Source organism: Colobus angolensis, unplaced genomic scaffold, assembly GCF_000951035.1.
Source record: "Colobus angolensis palliatus isolate OR3802 unplaced genomic scaffold, Cang.pa_1.0 Scaffold229, whole genome shotgun sequence".
In the NCBI taxonomy this organism is placed as follows: domain Eukaryota; kingdom Metazoa; phylum Chordata; class Mammalia; order Primates; family Cercopithecidae; genus Colobus; species Colobus angolensis.
The window spans coordinates 1251216-1275452 of NW_012115477.1; the positions used below are offsets into that span (position 1 = coordinate 1251216).

At 36.7% G+C, this 24237-nt stretch overlaps 1 protein-coding gene across 6 annotated transcripts in view; it reads left to right on the forward strand.

Moving 5' to 3' along the window:
* The window catches only part of HDAC9 (histone deacetylase 9), a 921220-nt gene that overhangs the window by 562087 nt on the left and 334896 nt on the right, over nucleotides 1-24237 (forward strand). For all 6 annotated transcript variants that reach the window (XM_011944152.1, XM_011944150.1, XM_011944154.1 and 3 more), the window contains 3 exons: nucleotides 7352-7474; nucleotides 10491-10704; nucleotides 11178-11395. In XM_011944152.1, the coding sequence (XP_011799542.1) occupies nucleotides 7352-7474; nucleotides 10491-10704; nucleotides 11178-11395 (555 nt within the window). The remainder of the gene's footprint in view (nucleotides 1-7351; nucleotides 7475-10490; nucleotides 10705-11177; nucleotides 11396-24237) is intronic.

The following is a 24237-nucleotide window of genomic DNA, read 5'->3' on the forward strand; positions in this document are numbered from 1 at the left end:
CTCATAATGAATTAATTGTGTGCCTGAACTATGATCCAAAAGGCCAGGTGGGCAGACCTTTATGCACTGATGAGTAGCCTCTCTGTGGCCCAGAACAAAAAATGCAACCCTGATGGCTAACATGTGGTTTTCTGCTGTATTGCATTTACAGAGATCTGTAGTGTAATTCATTCTCGATAGGTGAGGAGACAGCAGAATTTAGACTGAGACTGTCAGCAAGTTAATATCATAGCTTTTTAGCACTAAATGTTTCCACCCAAACTGGAGAAAAGAGAAAAAAAATTTCTCAGCCATACTTGAGTAACCATCATTTAGAATTTAGGATGATTTTTACAGATGTCTCCTAAGATTAATAATAGTACGGGACTTCATAGCAACAAATATTTTGGGGGCATGAATTATTTGCATAATATATTGCACTCTAAAAAAATTGGTTGCATACTTTACCGTTTACAAAATAGGCTTATTCTACTATTTTGGCTTAAGGAACACTGGTGAGTTTTCATATTAAAATAGTGTATATTTGAATGAAGTCTTTATTTCATGGCCTGTAAGTAGAAAAGCATGTCACCTAATTGTTTCAGAGCCCATGTAAATGAATGGGATTCTATCCCATTGTGCTGCTTCAGAAGTAGGAAAGTCCGGCTGTATCTAAAGATCTTGAGCCCTAGATGAAAACAAAATTTTCTATCTTGTAATTCACATGTCCTGCCTAACTTAGATAAAGGGAAGACAGAAGTAGGAGGAGAATTTACTCATAAATTGAGGTTCAGGAAATAGCACATTGTAGTGGAATGTATGGGTGTTCCATTCAGAAGACTCAGCCTGAACCTGGCTCCAAAACCAGCTACCTTATCGTCATTGGTCAAGCGACTTCCCCTGACCCTCAGACTCCTGATCTAGGAGAAGGGAGTACCATAATACCTACACTAGCAGCTTTGTTCTAGGGAATCAGTGTTTGGAAGGCAGGTGGTAAATTATGAAGTTCGGAACAAGTTCACTTTTTGTTGTTATTATCAACGCTGACTCCTGGTAGGGAAAACTCATTAGCATGTTTGTCTTCAAGCCAGCAGCTCTCATGTGAGAGTGAGTCTCCATCTGCTCTGACCACTTCTGTTCCATTTCTTCTATTTCCTACATATGCTCAGTCCCAGAACTCAGATTGTTGGAGCTACTTGCTTTACTCATTTGTAAACTTGGTTGGGGAGCTGAAACCTCAAGGGTTTCTATTTCCAACTCCAGTCAAAGATGTCTTTACCTATCTAGTTACTTTATTGTTAATACTGTGGGCCTGTGGGTTCAAATATGTTTCCATGGATATCAACACTATTACTTTAGATTCAGTAGATTTATTTGATAGCTATTTTAACGGTAGCCAAGCTGCTGGTTTATTTCTAGTTGAACATTAGTGGCTGTCTCTGCTATGCTATTTTTTAAAATAAACTTTCCAGCAGATACAAATGCTTTTAAAAAGGATTCTAATAATAAGGTTAAGTGTTCTAAAATCATCTGTAATGTCACTTGTTTTGCCCCAATCTCACGTGACTCATCTGCCTGTTGTTTCATAATAGTTGATGTGACATTTGCTGTAAATGTTATGCTCCCTTCTGAGTGGGTGTAGAGCTGTGGTTTTAGATAGCAGCAAATAAAACACGTTCCCCCCACCCCCGACTCAGGGAAAGGAGGTTGCTATGACAAAATAATCATTTACTAGGAATAACATGAGTCAATATTTTAAAGCAAGATCTTTAACAAAACATCAGTGCGTTTCAAATGCCAAGCAAACTCTGTCAAATGATTTTTCTTTTTTTTTTTTTTTTGTTTTTTTGTTTTTTGGTCTCACAATATGTCTCACCATTTTATAGTAACACCTTCTTGGGTGTCCAGTAAAATGGAAACTTGAGAGATTCTACTGCTTGAACAATTTTTTTAACTACATGGAGATTTTAATTTTCTATGAGCTATCTGAAAGAATAGTAGAAAATAAATACAATCTTGAAAAATCCCATGAAAACCATAGGCAAGGCCGGGCACGGTGGCTCAAGCCTGTAATCCCAGCACTTTGGGAGGCCGAGACGGGCGGATCACGAGGTCCCGAGATCGAGACCATCCTGGCTAACACGGTGAAACCCCGTCTCTACTAAAAAAATACAAAAAACTAGCCGGGCGTGGTGGCGGCGCCTGTAGTCCCAGCTACTCGGGAGGCTGAGGCAGGAGAATGGCGTAAACCCAGGAGTCAGAGCTTATAGTGAGCTGAGATCCGGCCACTGCACTCCAGCCTGGGCGACAGAGCAAAACTCTGTCTCAAAAAAAAAAAAAAAAAAAAAAACCATAGGCAAATATTAAATGATTAAGAGGCTTTTCTTTTTAAAAAACGTGGCTATATTCTTTTTAGATAGCCTGGATTCAGGGACTTGGGACCTTGTAAAGCCAAAGCTGGTTGAGACTCATAAGCATGTCTTCCTGTATGCCATTCCAATAGACTCACATGTTACCTGCTAGAACTGGGCAGAGGTGCTTCAGTCTCAGGCTGAAGGTTCTGAAGTCCAGGGAAGCTGGGTGCTGCCCAGGGTTACAAGCCATGAGTGGGAGAGCTCAAGTATAAGACACTTAGACCAGACTTCGTTTCACAAGTCCAGGCTGCTCCTCACCACAATTCTGTGTGTATATATATATTTTTTCTTTTTCTGATTCTCATGCATATTGTAGATAATTTGGAACATACAGTAAACTGAAAATTCTATATCCACATTTTCTGAGCTTTTTAAAATGTGAGTGATTATTGGCCGGGCATGGGGGCTCACACCTATAATCTCAGCACTTTGGGAGGTTGAGGTAGGAAGATAACTTGAGGCCTGGAGTTTAAGACCAGCCTGGGTAACATAGAAAGACCCTGTCTCTACAGGAAAAAAGAAAAAAAGAAAAAAAAACACAAACCTAACAAACATTAGCCAGGAGTTTGAGCCTAAGAGTTTGAAGTTACAGTGGGCCTTGATCACACCACTGCACTCCAGCCTGAGCAACAGAGCATGATCCTGTCAAAAAGAAAAAAAAAAAAAAAAAAAAAGGAAAAGTAGGTAATTATTTACATAACTAGTATAACTAGCATTCTGTCAAGTGCTATCGTTGACTTTTTTGTCTTCTTAAGATTAAGAAAAGTATTTGTTTATCTTCCTCTCTTTCCCTTCCTCCTTTTTTCCCTGCCTCCCTCCCTCCTTCCTTGGTTCTTTCTCTCCATCTCCTTTCCCCACTTTCATTTTCCTTGCTCCCGTAGGCATCATTCTCTCCTGTGTTCTTGTTTATACAAATTTTTACACTATATATATTTTTTACTTTGCATCCATGAGTTTTCATGGGATATAAATGGCACAATGTTACCTGCATCATTCCATTTTCTTGCTTTTATCACTAAGCATGTGTTTTTAGATCCAGACACCATGTCTTTATGGATGCAGAAATCTAATGGTGTGCTTTCAATCACCATAAAAATCCATGGTGGGTGCTGCCACATACTGATTCCTGAGGTAGATGTCCTGGTGCCCTTCAATATATACCATGTCCTATCATTCTACAGCTTAATGGGAGAATTTCTCGAAGTTAGAATTCCCAGCAAAGCCATCACTGGGTCATATGGTATACAGTATAATTATTTTGGTTTATAGTTCAACAGAATTGCTATACCAGACTACTGTCCCACCAGGAATACATGAGAGTTTTTACCTTTCTAAATCCCTGTAACATTTGACATTGTCCATTTTTCTAATTTTAGCCAGTGTCCCTTTTGGAAGAGATTCTGAGTCTTTTAATTTAAGTCAGTGGGTTAATTTCAATTCCACATAAATAGCTCTATTGAGAGACATAACATTTCAGTCTATGTGTTTTGTATTCATTTGAATTACAAATATTATCTGTGAGATGCCCCTCCTATTGACATAACAGGAGAGAAATTAAGTAAGATTTTGAAAAGCCTTAGTAAAATGTAAGTAGGCCACCCCTACCCCAGCACTTGGCCCATTTCATATCTCATGTCCTAACATAATGCTCCTTCCTCTAATTACAGTAATTATCACAAGTCAAAGAGTTAGTTCTTTACTTTTCTGTGCAGCTAACTGCCACATGAATTGATGTTTTATAGGACATCTTTGTATGCCTAGCACCAAACACCATTAATCTAACACAGAGAAGTTACTCATTAATTGTTTTGTGAAGGTTAAACAATAGCCATTCATACATTTACTATTTTCATTTTATCTAACCACAATAAAAATTTTGGTTCTGAAAAATTTTCAGATTAAAACCGTCATTTCCATGTTCTAAATGGCAAAGTATTGGCATCATAGCAAAGCACTGATTTAAGGGCTGGGCCAGATTCAAAACTGCTTCTTGGAAAAATCTGGCTTTGCCTGAAAACACCTGTGAGCTCACCGCAATGCTAAGGTGGGATGGTCTTCCTGCCTTGCAAGAATGCTGGTCAGGATCTTTCATTGTGTCAGGTGAACGGTACCCCTCCCAATCTGTTAGTCTGACTTTCAAGTGTGTCTGTACTGAGTTAGCAGTGTAGACTATGGCTCCAGGTCTTATTAAGAGATAAATGTGGAACAGATAGACTGCTCCAATCAAAAAGCATAGTTGAGGAAAGCTGTATTTAAAGAAAATAATTCGAGGGAAATGGTTTTTCAATTCTCTGAAGTAATTCTAGACCTTGAAAGTCTACATAGATGCTGTGCCTGTTTCCTTATCTGTAATCCAAGGAGATAAGCTAAGCAATGTCCGGGTCCCTAAAGTTTCTATGAGACGACATACTGGTTAAGAGTCTTTGGGAAGAATCAACTATACCTAACCAATGTGGGGGACACAGAATCGTCCTTACTTCATCAAGAATTATCTCCATGACTTGAACATCCTGACATTTATAAAGTCGCTAGAGCTTTCTTCTTGTGCCCAAGTCCCCGGACTCCCAGTTGCACTCTTTTATTCCTGCCATTAGCCTCAGAGCCTGAGTTTGCTTCCTCTTCTCCTCCAAAGCTACCAGCATTCTCCCTACTTTTTTCTGGTTCCCCTGTCTTCCGGCAGTGGCTGCAGAGTCGTACTCCCTGTAGCAACAGCTGTCAACAAATCTCATAGCCTTGGTCAGTTTAAAGGTTTTGTTGCTGGTCCCACATGGAAGCAAAATTGGGGAAATGACTCAGTTTCCTCATTGACAGCATGAGCATAATGGTAGCTTGAGAGTGCCTGTGAAGAACAGGTTAACCTCCAAAAAATTCTGGCCCAGGGCACCGTGGTAGGTGCTGAATATCAGTACACTGCGAGAGGAAATGGAGCCACTCAAGTTTTATAGGAAACTACAAAGATCTGCAATCCCAGAGTAAGACTGTCCCCACATCTCTTCACTTTAGTCAAAGCCAGTGTGAGGAGCCAGTGTGTTGCTGCCATTACTACGTCTGAGAAGATATCTATTTCTCATTTTAGTTTAATTCTGATTCCTGTGATGAGGTGGGAGGATACCACAGAAATTCTCTCTGGGAAACAAAGAAACAACTATTTTGTGAGGTCCATGGTGTTTTTTGTGCCATTCTCCCAGTCCATGTCAAATCCCCTAGTCCGTATCTCAGTGCTGTGAGAAGCAGATATAACCTTGAATGAATATTATGCACTATTTAAAATGCGTATTTTTCCACACTTATTTTCCCTCCAGTGAATACAGATAAGTGAATAACATATCCTTTTATTTTAAATCACTATTTACTGCCAATAAGCTAGTTAAAATATTTTTACTTCCTTATATGTTCCTTTTGTTCTTGTTCAGGTATGTATTCTATACTTAAAATTTTCGTGAAAAGCTTATTATTTGTATGAGTAAAAGAGTAGCTTGCCTTTTTATTTACAGCAAGTATGCAACTCTGATAGCTCATAAAATAAAATTGCAATCTCACACATTGTAATTTTAAAATCTTTCCCAATAATCTTCATGCTATGTCACTTAGACATCTAATTTTTTAAAGGGCTGCATGTAAAGTCAATGTAATGTTACTGCTTTCAACATACCTCTTGTTTTTCGTGCACAAATATCTGACATGTTCCTCTGAGAAGTAACAAAATCTGAACTAGCTTTGAGTTCCAAGTTGCAATGAGAAAACTCCACATTTAACCCTGTGCTCTTATTATGTTAAGACTAGGACTCATCTCCAAACAAACGTATGATTGAGATGATGTTTTGGAATAACATCCTGTGTTTTGGTGGTGCATCACTCTTCAGTGACATTCTGAGGTTGCATTGTATTAGCACATGATATTTTCCCCAGTTAATTGATATCCCAGGTTTGTCCAGGGGAAAATCTACAGCTCCCCCAAACATGCTTGACAAGTTATTATATTTACTTTAGTCAAAGCCCGTGTGTGCAATATCCCTCTTGGAGGTGGTCTATTATTGGAGTCCCATATGCTTTTTGTTTGGGAAGAAAGCAGTCACTGTGTCATACTGTTACATGGAGTATTCTTTTTCAGGGATGTTGTTCCCTTGGGGACCATATCAGGCCAGAGTTCCTTGGTCTAATAAGACCTTTGTAACTCTGATTGTATAAAACTTCTGGGAGGGAAGCAAGAGTTAAACAGAAAATGTAATTCAAGCAACCATATTAGGCCACATGTGGGAAAACATGACTCTTAGTAATGGATTAAAAAAAGGCATTTGTTGTAAAAAGCACAGTGATGCCAAAACATTCAGGGTATTTCAGTGTAAATGAAGGCTATTGTGGCATAGGACTCATAACATTTTAACATTTACTGTAGTTTCTGAATATGAATGATCTAAAAATACACCACACAGAATTGTCTATTCATAAATGTTTATAGTAAAAAAGATGTGATTCCTATGGAAGCCCTATATGGTGATATTTCATCTAAGATTTTTCTTAGGTCAATTTTCTCATCAATAAAATGACATTAAATGAAGAATCAGATGAAGATAACTACTATATTGGCATTATATACATATTTTTTTCACTGAGTAATACAAAAGAAGTAGACTTACTAATCAGAATTATACAATTTTATCATTGTACTTTATCAGCAGATGACAAATATGCTGACCGTGTTTTGTATAGCCAGAATTTTATAAATGAATTTGCAAAAAATATACATAGATGCCTTTTATTCAGATTTGATAACTATGTCTTAGGAAGAAATTTTTTATTTAAATTTTACATTATAACTTTTGGATACAGAAGTCATGAAATAAATACTTAAAATCTTTTCTTAATTATGGTAAGGCCCATTTTCTGAAATGAGAACATTTTACAGTAAAATTTGTGATACTGTGGTATTTTGAGACTCTCCTCTTCTTTTTTAACAGCAAATGGTTTCACAGCAACGCATTCTAATTCACGAAGATTCCATGAACCTGCTAAGTCTTTATACCTCTCCTTCTTTGCCCAACATTACCTTGGGGCTTCCCGCAGTGCCATCCCAGCTCAATGTAAGTCATTGCACAGCATCAGCCTAAATCAACCCAAGCAATATCTCTTCATAGGGGAACTCTCTTTCATGTTTTATATATTTAGACTTTAGAAAAACTTGACAGAGCCAGCATCTCCTTCACTGTTTGCTATTTGCTGTGTTGTTCAAAGACATTCAGTCTAATTTCAAATCAGAATTATCCTGGTTTCACATAATCATATGTAAACATAATAACTAACATTTGTATAATGGTTTATAGCTTTTAAAAAAGCACTTTCCAGATATATTATTTTAATAGCTCCACACAGCCATCCTGTGAAACAGAGATTATAGCCCACGTTTTTACAGAAGGAGAAGCTGAGACTTGGAGAGTTTCAAAGCACAAGAGCACAGAGCCAGTAAGTGGCAGACCTGGAACACAAGCCAGGGCAGTGCTGAGAGGTACAGCTTCGAAAGCACAGTAGCATATGTTTATAGAATTTATTTTGTGAATGACTTTATTTTGGGAATTTAAGTTACTGACTCTCGGGTACTGACAAATATGTATCTGGAAAACCTCTAAGAAAAATATTAAACTATTCCCAGAAGATTCAAAGTGAATCAATTAGTTTAAAAGTCCTGACAACTGAAATAGGTTCTTTCGGGAAGAAAGCAGTCACTGTATCATACTGTTACATGGAGGCCTAGAAGTCATTCCTTGTCCTGGCCTCTTTGCCTTAAAATTTCCTAGTACTCAGCAGAGCAAGTGGAATACTAGAGATCTCTTTGCCAAAGCAGTGCTAAACTTGAAATGTTATTGTCATACTGGCAGAAGATGGCAATAATTATTCTATGCATATTCCCTAAAACTGTATCAGTTTTAGTTGTAAAAAATGTGTGGGCCTTATCCAGAATAATTCATCTCTGAAATGTTAATTAAATTGTATGCATACAGGGATCATATGATACATTAGGTTTAGAGAAAAATTTATTCCAACTCTCATCACCAATTTGGCCAATCCTTACCTTCAAGTCTTCCACTGAGTTGAATGTGTCGAGTTCACATGTATGTTCAATACATAGTTTCAATACGTATTTTAAAATCATTCTAAGAGATATCTTACTATATCTGGTATTGTCAATAGACTATAATGTCATTTTATGTGGTACTGTGTTCTTATACCAATGAGGAGAAAATAAAATTTGGATGTCATCTTATATCTGGGGATTATAAAAGAAAGCATTGAAAATACTGAATTCAGCTATGCTCTTAAAATTCCACATGAAACATTTGTAAATGAAATGAAAAACAAAAAAGGAATTAGGAATGAAACGATAAAAATAAATATTCACAGATAATATTTTATAGTTATCACTAATTAAAAATTATTTTTCCTTCTGCTTCTATTTCCTATCTTTTCTAACGATAAGTAAATACCAACCCAAAAACTTCTTATGACACGTGAATAGGCATTTTATTTTTACTTATTTTTGTATGTTCTAAGCCACTCCTCTCAATAACTCACACATGTACCACTTTTAATGTGGTCAAGGAAAATTTTTTCCCAAAGGACCAAGTACTAAAGCCAGACCGTTTAATCTTTCAAAGGTAATACGATTTGGTACCATTGGATGAATAAACCAATGTGGTTTGGATTAAAGTTTCATTTTTCTTTGCTTCCATTTTGGTGTGGATGAGGCCATCACAATTAATTTTTCAAGTTTAGCATTGCTTTGCCAACGGAATCTCTAGTATTCCATTTCTCCACTGAATACTGGGAAATTTTAAGGAAAAGAGGCCAGGACAAGGAATCACTTCTAGATTAAACATTGCATTGACTTGCTGTGTGACTCAGACAAACCACTTACCTCTTTGTCCTTCAATTTCTCCATCGCTGAAAATTGCTTCGCCTCCCTGGTGCACAGCAATTTTGAAAGATGAAACTTGAGTTTTGAAAAGAAACATGCCACATAATTTTGAGGTATTAGAGTTCTGCTTTTGTAATAGCAAAATGACCACCATTCATTAACTCATTTGAATAGGATAATTCATTATTGCTATTGATGATATAATTATTATTGCCTTATTACTGTGTTATCATACATTTCAAGTTCTTAATAGCATTTTTATTTGATATCTTATTTCACTTGTAGTTTATTATACAAAATATCTGGAATGTCACATTCAATATTTAGAGATTTGGGGATCTGTTATGAATTAATATAAACTGTTTAAATCAAATTTCTGCATATTTTTACCTCCTTTCAATGGGTTATTTTAAGAATTTAATTCTTAAAATTAAACATTGGACACTTACAGCTCTGTGAAATCATTAGAAGCCATGTAGAGAAAGGGTAAATTGTTCCTTTTGCTTGCAGCTCCAAAATTACAGTCCATCTTATCTCCAGCTTCTTAATCCCCATGGTATAGTCCTTGAATAAATTTTACCTTTCCAGTATGCCTTTAACTTAAACAGTGTATAAAATATTTTGGAAATGTACTTTCCACTTATTAAGCCTGAAATAAGCATTTTTTTGTTTTTTTAATTGACACATAAAAGGTACATAATTTGTGGTTTACAACATAATGATTTGATATATGTATACATTGTAGAGTGACTTAAGCTAATTAATATATGCATTGTCTCACATACTTATTTTTTATGGTGAGAACACTGAAAATCTATTCTCTCAGAAATTTTCACGTGTACAGTATATTGTTATTAACTGTAGTCATCATATACAATAGATTTCTTGAATTTATTCTTTCCACCTAAAATTGTGTATGTAGCATCACTTCTGATTTTAATTAAAAAAACTTTTTATGTTCAATACAATGACAATATTAAATTGTCTTCAGTGCTCCAACCCTATTTTTATTCCTTCTTTTTTGAGTTGAGTTAGTTGAAAAGGTCCATTTTCCCTGCTCAGCCATTGGGTAAGATGGGGCTTTTGTTTTGGGAAGCTATGGCATAGGAAACTTGTCTAATGATTTAGAGACCCAGCGACCCACATGGATGAAGGAGGATTAACATCGTTGTTATTTCTCAACACAGGCTTCAAATTCACTCAAAGAAAAGCAGAAGTGTGAGACGCAGACGCTTAGGCAAGGTGTTCCTCTGCCTGGGCAGTATGGGGGCAGCATCCCGGCATCTTCCAGCCACCCTCATGTTACTTTAGAGGGAAAGCCACCCAACAGCAGCCACCAGGCTCTCCTGCAGCATTTATTATTGAAAGAACAAATGCGACAGCAAAAGCTTCTTGTAGCTGGTAATTCATTATGGCACCTTTTGCGGATCATTTTAGGGTTTTATTTTATTAGTGATCCAGGATAATGTCTCTTTTACTTAAGAACCTGATAGAGATCCACAGTGCTATACAAAAGTCTCCCTGATACCTGGTACTGTGGGAAAGGCTATCACCTCTATTTATTCCTTCAGATCCAACTGGGGTAGGAGGACTCACCTCATTTAACCTTTATTCATACCAGACTAGACTGGTGAGTCGTATGGTCAGATGCGTACCTGTCCAATGCCTTGACATTTCTCTCTTCCCACACCTGACCTTTTGACCACACCTTCTGTTGTTTGCCTGGTAGCATCACTAATTCACTAATTTTCGTATAGTTTATACCATGTATCTGTTTTCTTTGGCTTCTTATCTTTTCTTAAAATTGTGTGTGTGTGTGTGTGTGTATGTGTGTGTGTGTATACACACATATACATGTTTTTTTTTTTTTTCAGGTGGCGTTCCCTTACATCCTCAGTCACCCTTGGCAACAAAAGAGAGAATTTCACCTGGCATTAGAGGTACCCACAAATTGCCTCGTCACAGACCCCTGAACCGAACCCAGTCTGCACCTTTGCCTCAGAGCACGTTGGCTCAGCTGGTCATTCAACAGCAACACCAGCAATTCTTGGAGAAGCAGAAGCAATACCAGCAGCAAATCCACATGAACAAAGTAAGCCTCCAAGCCAAGTCAAAATGTTCTAACCGCCGATTTGGAAATTGGGGATCTCTTCACTGATATGGGTATATAAGAGGAATGTTGATGGGAGGATGTGATCATCCTAAGCCTGCTTTCTTGGCTCAAGGACAGCATCACAACATCAGTGTTTTAACCACCATTATGTTCATGAGACATTTGTACAAAATTGAGATGATGCATTTGCAAGATCTTTTATGATCAGGTATCTATTTTGGTACACAACCCCATACAGGCCTATGTATGTGGAGCCTCATTTTTTAGTGTTGCAGAAAAGATTTGAGGCAGACTTGAATGTGGTGCGTTGACATGTCAAAAAGTTTGTACAGATGATGGCAGATAGGCCAAGGTTAGCCAGTAAGGCACTTCTCAGCAACTTGTATGCATCTATGTTACATTTATTTTGCATATGCCCCACTTCATTCCAATAAGCGTTTGGAGTAGTTTCTCAGAAACTTGTGATCATTTCTTCCTGGAAGTCTTAATGTTGCTAAAATGGACAGTGGATGTCTGTACCATACCACATCCCTAGGAACTCTCCTGCTGAGGCAACTACAAAGAAACAGTGATTGCAGCATAATATCAGACAGGCCAGTAAAGATTTTCTATGAATTTGTAAGCAAAATGATATTAAAGAACCTGGTCTGGACAGTTTTTCCACTACTCTTTGCTGTGGTAGGCTTAAAAAAGCACCATCTTCTCATTCCTGGAAAATATTAAGGTCCTGAGTATTAAGATTCTATTCCCTTGCCTTTGTGCTGTATCATCTACAAGTATGTTGCAGAGGCATGAGAGGCATTATATTGCAAACTGATAGTTTGTTTACTGATAAATGGATAGCTAAAACCTGGCTTAGTAATAACTTTGTTGTACCATGATATAAGAAACAAACAAAACAAAACAAAACAAAATAAACTCTCATGGGCAGATGCCTAATCATCTTTCTAATGGCAGTAAGGGAGAGGGATCTTCGTCACGTGCTGGTTTTATGGCAAGTGTTGCTGGAGTTTTTCTCTTCTTTTGGCCTCCGTGGTAACAAGGGCAGAGCCATGAAGGAAGCATGGATTGGATACCATGCTTCTGAACAGAAATTTTTCCAGCCTAGCCCTTTGCTACTCTCGAAGTAGCAAAAGTATGTGTGGGATTGGGGTGCTAGAGATGGGGTGGCTGGCAGGGGCAACTCTCTCTCTAACCTTTTACGATACATTGCAGACCCTTTATGTGTCATTAGATAATGCCTATTTTATTGCTGTAGCACTTCTCTAAATTTAGCAAATTATTTCATATCAAATTATTTTATATCAAATCAGTATCATCAGGAGAGAGTCAATTTCCTTCTCTGACTAATGGCATAATACTCATTGACTTGTATGTGACTCTGCATATGTTTTCTATATTATGGTAGAGTTAGGTTTGTTTATTTGTTTTGTGGCCTTTCAGCACAACTTAAAATTATTAGGTATTCTTGAAAAATTGTCCACTGTTTAGTGCAAGAAATGTATGTGGGAGGGAAGATTAGGGATCTTATTTTTTGCCTTATAGTATTTCGATCTGGAATTAGGTTTGTTTTTAAAACCAGTATTAGATAGTAGATAAGCTTTTCTGCCATGCTTAGTTCTATTTCCTAGAAACACATGGATGTACATATTCTACTATGGTAAAGTAGGTAAATTACTCCATTTGAAATTGTGATCTACAAATGGTTTCTATGAATACCTTTAAGAATATTTTGGAATACAGTTTTTTATTAACTAATTGCCACCGTTTCAGATTCAGATGGTATGCTAATATCAGAATCTTTCCTTTTCAGTATCAAACTCGAGATTTTGACAGGCAGATGCTAACCTCAGTCACACTGGATAAAACTCAGATGAAAAGCAGGCATTTGCATTTTAGCAATGAGAAAAGCAAATCTTATCAGAGACCTTTTCCCATGTGGAGCTGATTCCTTTGAGTCTGTTAAGAATTCTTCCCCAAATTAGAAACAAACCTATACTTTTAGGTACATGTTTGTACAGTGGTTTGATTATTAAATCTTGTCTTAATTAGGCAAAATGAAGAACAGAAAACTTCAAAGTCCAAAGCTGATCTTTATATGTTAACCTCTCTCAGCTTGGGTGTTTAGATGACTCAAGCAGGTCGCCAGTTGGCTTTTCTCCAAGTATGTATTCCATATGTTTAATCAAGTTGGCATATGCACATTGGGTATTCTCCAGATTTTGAAAATATTTTACCTGCCCTCAGTTGTCTAAGGGGACAGAGAGGAAGCTTATTAAAGAAAATATCAAACCCGTGCCCTACTCTGAAATATTCACAATAGAATCCTTAAGAAGTGAATGGCTAGTGTTCACCTGCTTCCATGAGGTGACAAGGATATTTATTTCATGTTGGGTCAGATTCATAACTTAGATGCCCAAAGCTAACATGTTTCTGTATAATATATTGCTACATACTTGATTAACCATTTAGAATGCCCATTGGTAAGAAATCACTACAGAAATTTTGTCACTTTCCCCCATTTCCGTGGATGAACCTTCATGAAACCCATTCAAATTGGAGCAATGGTCCTTACTCTTGAGATACTTACAGCAGGAAATACAGTCATACATGAAGATGTCGACATACAAATGACATATTTAAATATGTCTTCTTTCATTTCCTTTTCATTGTTCTTTTTTGAGGAATTTAGAGAAACAAAAAATGAAGTGGGAACAAGAAAATATAAGTAGGATTATTTTCTAAACCTGTATCAGATTAAATATAATGGGCTTCCTGGTATAAAATTTGTAGTAATGTGTTTGAGTTACTAATAATCTTCTGAAGAATTAGAAGCAAAGCTATAGATTTAGGGGCATAGGTGATGCAGTGATTGACTTATTAAATTTGAAAGAGTTTTTCATATCTTGCTATTATTTTAATATGTTTATAAAATATTCATGTTCAGTGTAAATATATATTGTAACTGTTATTAATCATACAAAATAATTTACCTAAATCTTGCCTTATACTTTAATGTCATATTTTGGATATTTGTGGGATATTTGTGTGTCGTAAGATTATTTGCCTCTTATAGTTATGGTGTATGTATGTGTTCAAGGGCTTAGCAGAAATATCCCTGGAATGGGCTTTTATAGTATGTATACTGTTATATCTGCCAGTAACTAATGGGGAGAGTCAGAAAGAAGAGTGCTAGGCTGGAGAGGAAACCCCGTCAGAATGATTTATCTCTGCTCGTGAGCTTGAATATTCTATTTTTCACTGAAACTATTTTAGAAGTTTAATCATAAAAAAATCGGGCTTACAACATTTGATCTTTTGTTTTCTGAGACATTTACAAATCAGAAATGCATTAAACAATTTCTATTGCTAATATATGGTATTAATATTTTGTGCAATGATGTCACTACACATTCATTTATATCATTTTTTTCCCAATACCATGGAAGAACCTTTTCAAAAAATCAAGAGTTTCTTTATACCAGCATCAAGAGAAGACTGATGCTTTTGCCAGTACACCTTGTTTTTTCTCAGTGGAGGGAAAAAGAGTTTCTAAAGTAGAACTTCCCTCAAATACAAAATAGCAAACAAAAAATAATAAGGTATTGGTAATTTTCTCCTGAGCCCATTTCAAGTTTAAATATTACCACAGGATTTTTTTCTGGTGAAATAAAACTGTGATTGATTAAAACAGACTATATAACAGTTGTTTAGGAATATTGATGATTTTAAAGAAGTATTCTAAGCATTGCCTAAAAAAAATAAAAGGGCAAATCTCTAGTCACTTCACTATTTGAATGATATATAGAAATTTTTCAAAATCTCTTCAGACATTTTTGTTGTGAGGTAATTTGACATAGATCTCTGCCATGGCCCATCCCCTTGACAACATTATTCTTTATTTCTCTGTTATAGTATTAATAGAATTGCAGTAATTCATGCCTAACAGTTTCTATTTTAACTAGAATATTAATACTTTTTAATGTCTGTTTTTCATATTCATTCCATTACATCCATAAGAGCAGAAATTTTAAGAAAATTTATACTTTGTTTAGTACGTACCTTAATGAATTATTAAACTATGTATGTATGCATTAAACAAATCATTAAATACTGTGTGCAGACACAGTTTTAAGCACTAAGAAAACAGCCTTCGGTGTCCTCATGGAGCTTACAGGATGTGGAGCAGGGATTGAATTATTCAAATAAACAGTAATACAGGCCGGGCACAGTGGCTCATGCCTATAATCCCAGCACTCTGGGAGGCCAAGGCAGACAGATAAGCTGAAGTGGGGAGTTCAAGGCTAGCCTGACCAACATGGAGAAACCTCATCTCTACTAAAAATACAGAAACTTAGCCAGGTGTGGTGGTGCATGCCTGTAATCCCAGCTACTCGGGAGGCTGAGGCAGGAGAATAGCTTGAACCTGGGAGGCGGAGGTTGCAGTGAGCCGAGATCCTACCATGGCGTTCTAGCCTGGGCCACAAGAGCGAAACTCCATCTCAAAACAAACAAACAAAAACAGTAATACAGTGTGCTAAGTATTAAGAAAGGAGATATGAGAAAGAAAACTGATAACTTTAAGGAAATGAAACGTGAGTTAATTACTTCTCTGGATTATCTTGTTCTTATTATATCTCACTCCCTTTCTTTTTCTTTCTTTCTGGTTCGCTTGGTCTCTTGCTTTCTTCCTTTCTTTCTCTTTCTTTCTTATATGCTCTGTGATAAATATCTTGTGCATTCCTATGACTGGCTATCAGCCAACACTTTTTAAAAAACTTACATAAATCATGAGATGATATCTTATATATGCCAAGGTTCAGTCTAGATATAAGTATTTATTATATATTTATTACTGTGATACTTAGGCATTTTGACATGAGTACTATTTTATCATAATAAAAATATATCTAAGACAAGACCAGTGAATGTGAGGTCAAGCAGATGTCCTGTGTTGCCCTTATTAAAACAGGTAGATGTTATGTTCTGACAAGCAAGGCATGAATATAATTATGCTCAAATGCTGGATCTGAGCAAATGGGGAGCTTTCATTAGCTTTTGGAAGAGAATTTGACTGTTTATTTGAGTAGTATCTGTTTTATTCCTTTTTTGACATGATTTTCTAACATGAATGTTATATATTCTCTGAAATCCTCTTGATTTATACCCATTCCCTGTCCCCAACCATTCATCCACAGCGACCTAAGGGAGTATATCCTTTCATGCTTGTGGTCACATACAAACATAGCATGCGTGCCTATGTGTGTGTTAATGTGTTGCCTTGTAAAGCGTCCCTGAAGGCAGTTATAATGTAGAACTATTTTGTGCACTATTGAAAAAAGTATATATTTTGAGAAGGAGATTAATTAGAAGAACAATTCTTTACATGTGTGTATATTCCAAAAGTTTACATTTTTAAAAGTTATACTTCATATTCTCAAACAGACACTTTATATTAGCTGTATTCTAATATAATTCTATCCATGGCTTACTTGTAAGCAAATTAAATGTTAAGTATAATTACACAAGGGCCATTTACCCGCTTTTGACTTTTTGCTGCACTTGTTTCTTCTAGTGTACCTCTTCCTCCCTTTATTTTAGGCACTCTCATCTTCTCAGCACCTTCTCCATAGACACCTTAGGGTAGGGTCATTTAAAAACTATCAGGGAGGATCTACTATGAGCTGGACTCCATACCAGAATTCTTATGTCTATCGTCCCATCAACCTTAACAACTCACTCTTTTTTTGTTCAAGAAAATTAATTTTACAGTGTTGAAGTAGATTGAGCAAGGTGGCAGGGCTAGTGCAGAGCTGAAATCCTGACATAGGTTGTATGACACAAAAGCCTGTCTTTAACTATTTGTGCCTATGATTTCAGTCTTGTTTTATCACCAAGCAGGAAACCAGCTTTTCCTAATTTTATTTTTGTCTAAAAGTAGGAAATTCACAATTAAAAACAAGACAAACAAACATTGAAAAAAATAGGATGATCTTATTTTTCTTCTGCACTGGTTTAGATTTGCCATGATGAAGAAATCCCCTTTCCCAACCCTGCCTCCCAACTTTCCACACATTGCCCTCCTTCCAGTTACTCACTTGGCAGCCTTTGCGGGTGGACCTGACAGTGAGACATTCCGACATCCTGTTGGATTACAAGGCTTTCCAAACGGTGCAGAGTGAATGCAGTACAGAGCCAACTACGGCCAGGCCACATTTCATTCCTTTGTCTCATGTTGTCACATTGCTATTGTTTTAGATTGGACAAACATCTTCTCACAGCAGTTCTGGGCAAGCCTGAAGCTGGAAGTTACTGACTTCATCAGGTTCAACTGAAATGCAAATGTTGGCATCTCATCTATGGGTGGTTGGAAAATGCCTTGTTTTATGTTTTGAAAAATGGATGAGTAGAAACTTGAACTGGGCTTTCATTTAGAAAAGTGGGCATTACTGTTGTGAGGTTTAATTTCTCTCCATCCATTTGACAGCTTGTTTCCATGCAGGGTCTTTTAATCACCAATTTAGGATTACATTTTGCCCATTACATGGATAGTATGTCCAAAAACTTTAGCAAGCATTGAAAAGCCGTCTTAATTTTATAACAGTAAAAAACCTCCTGGATTATTTATGTATCTATAGAGGTTTATAAAAGAAACTTTCACTTTACCCTTAAATCGATGTTATTCTGAGATAATTGGCCCAATATAAATAGATTCTTTTAAATACATAAGGGGCTCCAAAAAAATCCACTTATACAATACCAGCTTATATCATCACAAGGAATTCATATAGATGTATTTCACTATATAATTACAAGTTGATGGTTTCTAATATACAGAAAGTGGCTTGTTGCTTTATTATTAGATGTGATGAAATCCTGTGTTCGGAAAAGAAACAAAATGACCATTTCAGTGGATTAATGTGCAGCATTCATAAACATTCCCAGTGCTGCTTTCATAACTTGGAGACCAAGTGAAGGGACCTAGACCTTTCCTTTTCACTCTACACTGTTAATCTAGTCAGAGACGCTTTTATTGAATGAGGAAAACAATAGTTGGACATGACTATGAGGTAAGAAAACAGGGGGAAGAAAAGTATCCGGGGAATTAAACCACGTGAGTTGTTTGACTGATGTTGATTCCAGGCAGTTCAAAGAGAAAGGGAAGCTAAATAATTTGGTTGTTTCCCAACCTTGACAAGTAGTTTCATGTGACAGAATGAAAAAATTAGGTCTTGCTAAGGAATTTTTAATATAGTTAAGTGATTTGTGGACATGAAAACTGCCAGTAGGCCAGTAGGTAGCAGTCTCTCTCTCTCTTTTTTTTTTTTTTTTTCACATATTTTGGTAGCTTGCAAGTTCCTGGTTTAGTTCTTTTTTTCCTGTGCCTTTCAGCTGTTCCTCTAACTACTTATGAAGTCTGAGGAACTACAGTGACCCTGAAATGTCATTTGGTCTAGAGTATTCCTCTTCCTGCAGGCAGAAGTGCATCCAGAGCTATGCTCTCATATCCTAAATGTACTTCTACTCTCTTGCTATTAACCTAGTTGTTTCAACTAGCAATATAAATTCCTACAACAGTCTCTGATCATGGAATAATTGATGATGTTCCACAAAGACTTACCTATTAACAACCATTACATTTCATTCTGGAAATGAAAATAAAGAAGACATGTTCTTTCCCTTGTGTGGCTCAAAGACCTGTAAACAGATCATTGTAATCAAATATGATTCTATCAAATGCATAGCTCACGTGAAGTACAAAATATATCATCCTGATAGATGTTTCAAGATAAATTTCTGAGGTCTCGCACAATTATTGGTTTTGCAAGATTGGTCAAGATATTCAGCCTTTTTGTTTAATAATTCCATAAACAGCAAATTTTTGAGGTTTACAGTGAGGATTACATGAGAGAACATATCTGAAAATGCTTTGTAAACATGGTAAGCACCTCTAAAATCTTACACAGTATTTATATTCTTCCAAATCTTGGCTATTGTGACAGTGCTGTGACAAACATAGGAGTGCAGATATCTCTTTGATATACTGGTTTCCTTTTTTTTAGGTATATACTTAGCAGTAGGATTGCTGAATCATATGGTAGCTCTATTTTTAGTTTCTTGAGGAGCCTCTAGACTGTTCTCCATAATGGTTGTACTTAATTTACATTCCCACCACCAGTATCCGAGGGTTCCCCTTTCTCCACGTGCTCACCTGCATTCATTACTGTCCATCTTTTGGGTAAAAGCATTTTAACTGGGGTGAGATGATGTCTCATTGTAATTTTGATTTTCATTTCTCTGATGGTTAGTGATGTTCAACATTTTTTTCATATAGTGTTGGCCATTTGTATGTCTTTTGAGAAGTGTCCATTCAGATCTTTTGCCCATTTTAAAATCAGATTATTAGATTTTTTTCCTGTTAAGTTGTTTGAGTTCCATATATATCCTGGTTATTAGTCCCTTGTCAGAGGGATAATTTGCAAATATTTTCTCCCATTCTGTGGGTTTTAGCTTCATTTTGCTGATTGTTTCCTTTGTTGGTCACTGTGTTTAACTGGGTTTGCCCTGCTTTCTAGTTTACCAAAATAAGGAACTGATCAATGGAGGAAAGGGAGATGTTTATGAGTTGGGAGAGAGGGATTCATTGGTTTGAGATTTCGTCTATTTTGAGACCCATTCCAAAACTGTCAATGATTAGCAAAGAGAATAAGGATGCCTTTCTGCACTATGCCTCTATTTTCTACTCTTAAAGAGAAAAGGAGGAAAACTTGGGCAGAAAGTATACTGTCAACTGAAGGATCCTAAAGATTATCAGGGAAATAAATCCTATTATGTAATTTTTAAAAGGACATAAAATTATGCAGTGCTATAAAAGAAGGGAAAACTGCTTATTTGTGTCCTAGTTAAAAACATTGCCCCAACCCCCGCCAAGAAGTCTTGGTTAAGAATTCTACACTCTTGCTGAGGATTGTATGTTCTGAAAATTCAGTCTTCCTCTTTCTACTTTTGCCTCCCTAAATCCAGTCTTCCGTAGCAGCCAGAATGATCATTTCTAAATGCAAACCAAATCATGTTATGGTTAAAACACCCTACTTGCTCCTTCTTCTTTGCAGGATAAAATCCAAACACTTTTATGTGGCCTACAAGGCTGTCATGATCTGATTCTTGCCTCATCCCCTTGCCCTCATCATCTCCTCCCTTCCCTCTCTCTCTAGGCTCCAGCCACACTGGCCCGCTCTCTTATCTTTGGGGAATCTCATTCCATCTCCGTGAGTTGTGCCAGCCACTGTTTTGTGTGGAAGGCTCAACCTCCACCTCTTCTCATGGTTCAGTTGTGTTTTGGGGTCTGTCTCAACTCAAACCTCACCTATTGAGTGGGGTCTTTATTGCCCATCCAAACGAGAGTAAACAGAAACACCCACCTGCTCACCCCTTCCTTCATCGTTCCCTGTCACTTCAAGTTTCATTTTTCAGTTGCTAATTTTCTGCCTCCCCTTCTGTGTGCTGGGATCTTGCTTGATTGACCACTCTTTTCCTAAGGCCTGGCATATAGTAAACGCTCAATAAAAAAAATTGTTGGAAGAATGAAAAGATGGATGGGCAATGTTCTCAAACTAGTTGGAACAAACCTTCAGTTTCCTTCCCAGAAGGGAACACTTATTGAAGTTACCGCAATATTATGAAGTTTTGAGAACCAGAGGAAAAAAATTTAATTGCAGGCATTGTTTTGGACAATCATTTAGAGTTAAAAAGATGAAGCAGCATTTATTAAAAATTCACTTGGTGCTTAGATTAATTTTGAACCTCTTTAATATTGCTTAGAAATGGTATTTTTCAGTTTAGACTTCAATTTGTATGAATAATGAAACAATATTCAGAAAATGTTTCTTCTCTTGTTATTTAATTTTGGTTCTATTTCCCTAAAATGCACAGAAGCAAATGACATGGAGTATTATTCTGGCTTGAGGTTGGAGTTCTACTCCAAGTAGACCTCTCAGTTTGAAAGCCCTCCAAGCTCTGCATGTTGTTTTTGAGAACAGTTGGTCCATACCTAATCTATTTGTGAATTGAGACAGAATTTTATCATTATTTTTAAATCTAGTTTCCTTGGAGCTTAAGGGAAAGGTTTTATTTTCCAAAGGAAGAATATTACATTTATATAAAAGAAAAAAAAAGCAAAACAACAAAACAAAACAAAAAAATAACTTGTGCTGTTGCCATTCCCCAAGTACAATCTGTCTTAAAATCTGGGGCAAAATAAGGAAGTGGTGAGTTGCATTGAAGGTAATTTTGCGTAGTTTAATAATCATATTCAAACACTTGTATTTAATGATGTGTTGACAATGTCAGAAAATCAGATGTCTATCAGGAACAGATTTACTCTTTATATGATCCTGCTCTTAGTTGATATTTTGTATCTGAAGATATTTGTTGGGATGCAAAGGATTTCTGTGGGAAACATTAAAATTATAGAAATTAAGCATATTTTATTTAAAAGTACGTATGCTTATAGTGACTTATAGACTTGTATCAAGTTATGTAATTTACACAGAGGTGAACTTAAAGTGCTAACATGTAAAGATTAGTGACAGTCTTTAAATATTATTTAATGAATTTTTTATCATGTGCCAACAGAATATATGATGTTAAACATGGAACATAAGATTCTGAAATTAAGGATTTGCTATAATTATGACCTGGGCAGGGACTGGTAAGAATTGAAGTTTAGTTGTAATCCTTGAAGATGTTCGGAATTTGGATAAATTACCGTGGTATCTGGCACACAGAACATCTTTTTGAGTATATATAAGTGTGTGTGTTACAAACTCAGAATGGTCATAGGCTGCCCGTGGCATGCTTAGTGTTTGGCCCAATTGCTGTACAGTAGCACGGAGAATAGGGAGACAGCCTGACAGATGAGTACGAGCACAGACAAAAGGCAAAGGAGAAGCTGTGCAGCTGCGCTCTTCTTCATCTCTGCTGGGTTCTCCTCCAAAGTAACTCACCTGGTGTCAGACGAGTGGCACACAGTGTGTTTTACAGATGAGGCCTCAGCAGAGATTCACACAGGCTTGCACAGTTATCTGTCCCACAGATGTTTCGTCTTCTGTTTTCTAGCCAGCAAGGCAACAGCTCAACCTTGCTAGGGGATCACCTCCAGATGTTCAACCAAAGAGAGACCCTGCCACCCCACTGAGAGTAAGCAGACATCTCCTAACTACATCTGGGGCCACTCAGTGGCAGTACAAATTAGAAAAGGGTTAGCCCATACCAGCTTTGCAGTGATCATATTTGTAGTTGAGAAACACATCGAAAACAAGAAATTCCAAATACTCACTTTCCTAGTAAATAGTTGGAAATTTACAAATAGCACCAAGTAACTTTTATAGGAAATTATTCAAATCTGGCAGGCAAGAATTTCTCTGTGACTTTTGTTTGTAAATTTTCCTTGCTGAAGTTAATTGAAATTTTTTCCACTGTGACAAATTTGACTGTTTAAACAAAAACAGCCTTAGTCAGATACCTAAAATAAAATAAGAAGTGCAGATTAACTCCCTTTCTGCTTTCATATTTTGCAACACTGGCACCGGATGTCCCATTTGTCTTTTCTGTATTTTGTGAATCTTTACGAAGAGCATATTTTATTCCAGAGAAGATGAAAAGGGGTAGTTATTGCTCCTGTAGACATTGACTTTGTTTTATAACATAGGAGAAAAAGTGTCAAAGCATTGTTACTAAGCATTAGTAGTTTTTTCAGAAACGTATGAAGCTCCAACTAGGTGTTATGCAATGTATTAGGTACTGGGATATAAAATCATGAAAAACGTGAAGCTCATGCCCTATGAGATTTATATTATAGTCTGGGAAATAACTATATTGTAAACAGACATAGCGATATGATGCCAGACAACAATGAGGAGTCTAATGAAAATATATTAATGAGATAATAACAGAGGTAAAATGAAGGAGCCAGTCAGGCATGGAAAGATTTGAGGCAGCAGAGAGAGCACAGCACAGACTCAGGCCTTGTGGGCGAACAAACTCTGCATGTTTCTATTCACGGGGCAGCCAGAGGCCCGGGTAGCTGGAGCATGTGAAAAAGAGAGAACAATATGCCAACCAAGGTCAGAGAAGTCGGTGGTGCCAGGTTGTTGAAAGTCTGTGGACCATGGTAACAGGTTTGAATTTTATTATAAGCATAATAGGATGTCAGTGGGGGATTCTAAGCAGAGAATTAATGTTACCTAAATTACATTTTAAAAATAATTGTTAGAGCTACTGTAAGAGATTGTATTGTTGAGGGCTGAGAGGACAATCAGGGAGCCCAGAGTGGGGCCTTTGGGTAGCTTGGGGTGAAAATGATGGTATTTAGGAGCACAGTGGTAGCAGCAGAAATGGAGAAACATGTCAAGATAAAGCCTTTATGTTTAGAGGTTGAATTGCCAGGGCTTGCTTATAAATTAAATGAAAAAGAGGAGTGACAGAGAAACAAGGATAAATCCCAAATATTTGGCTCATGCAGTTGGGTAAAGCTGTTTACTCAAATGAGAAAGATTGGGTGATCAATACAATTGGGTTAGATGGGAATAAAGGTTACCTTTGAGGTATTTAATGTTTATGTCTATTAGATATTCTAGATCTAAGAAAAGAAGTTAAGTAAGCAGCTAACTATGCAAGTTTGGAGCTCAGGGGAGAGATTGGAATTGCTTCTATTAATCCAGTTGTCTTCAGAATATATAGCTATTTCAGAGCAAAATGTGGAGTAGAATGGTGTAAAAAGTTCTAGGTTTCTACGCTTCTCTTTTTAAATCACAAATTCT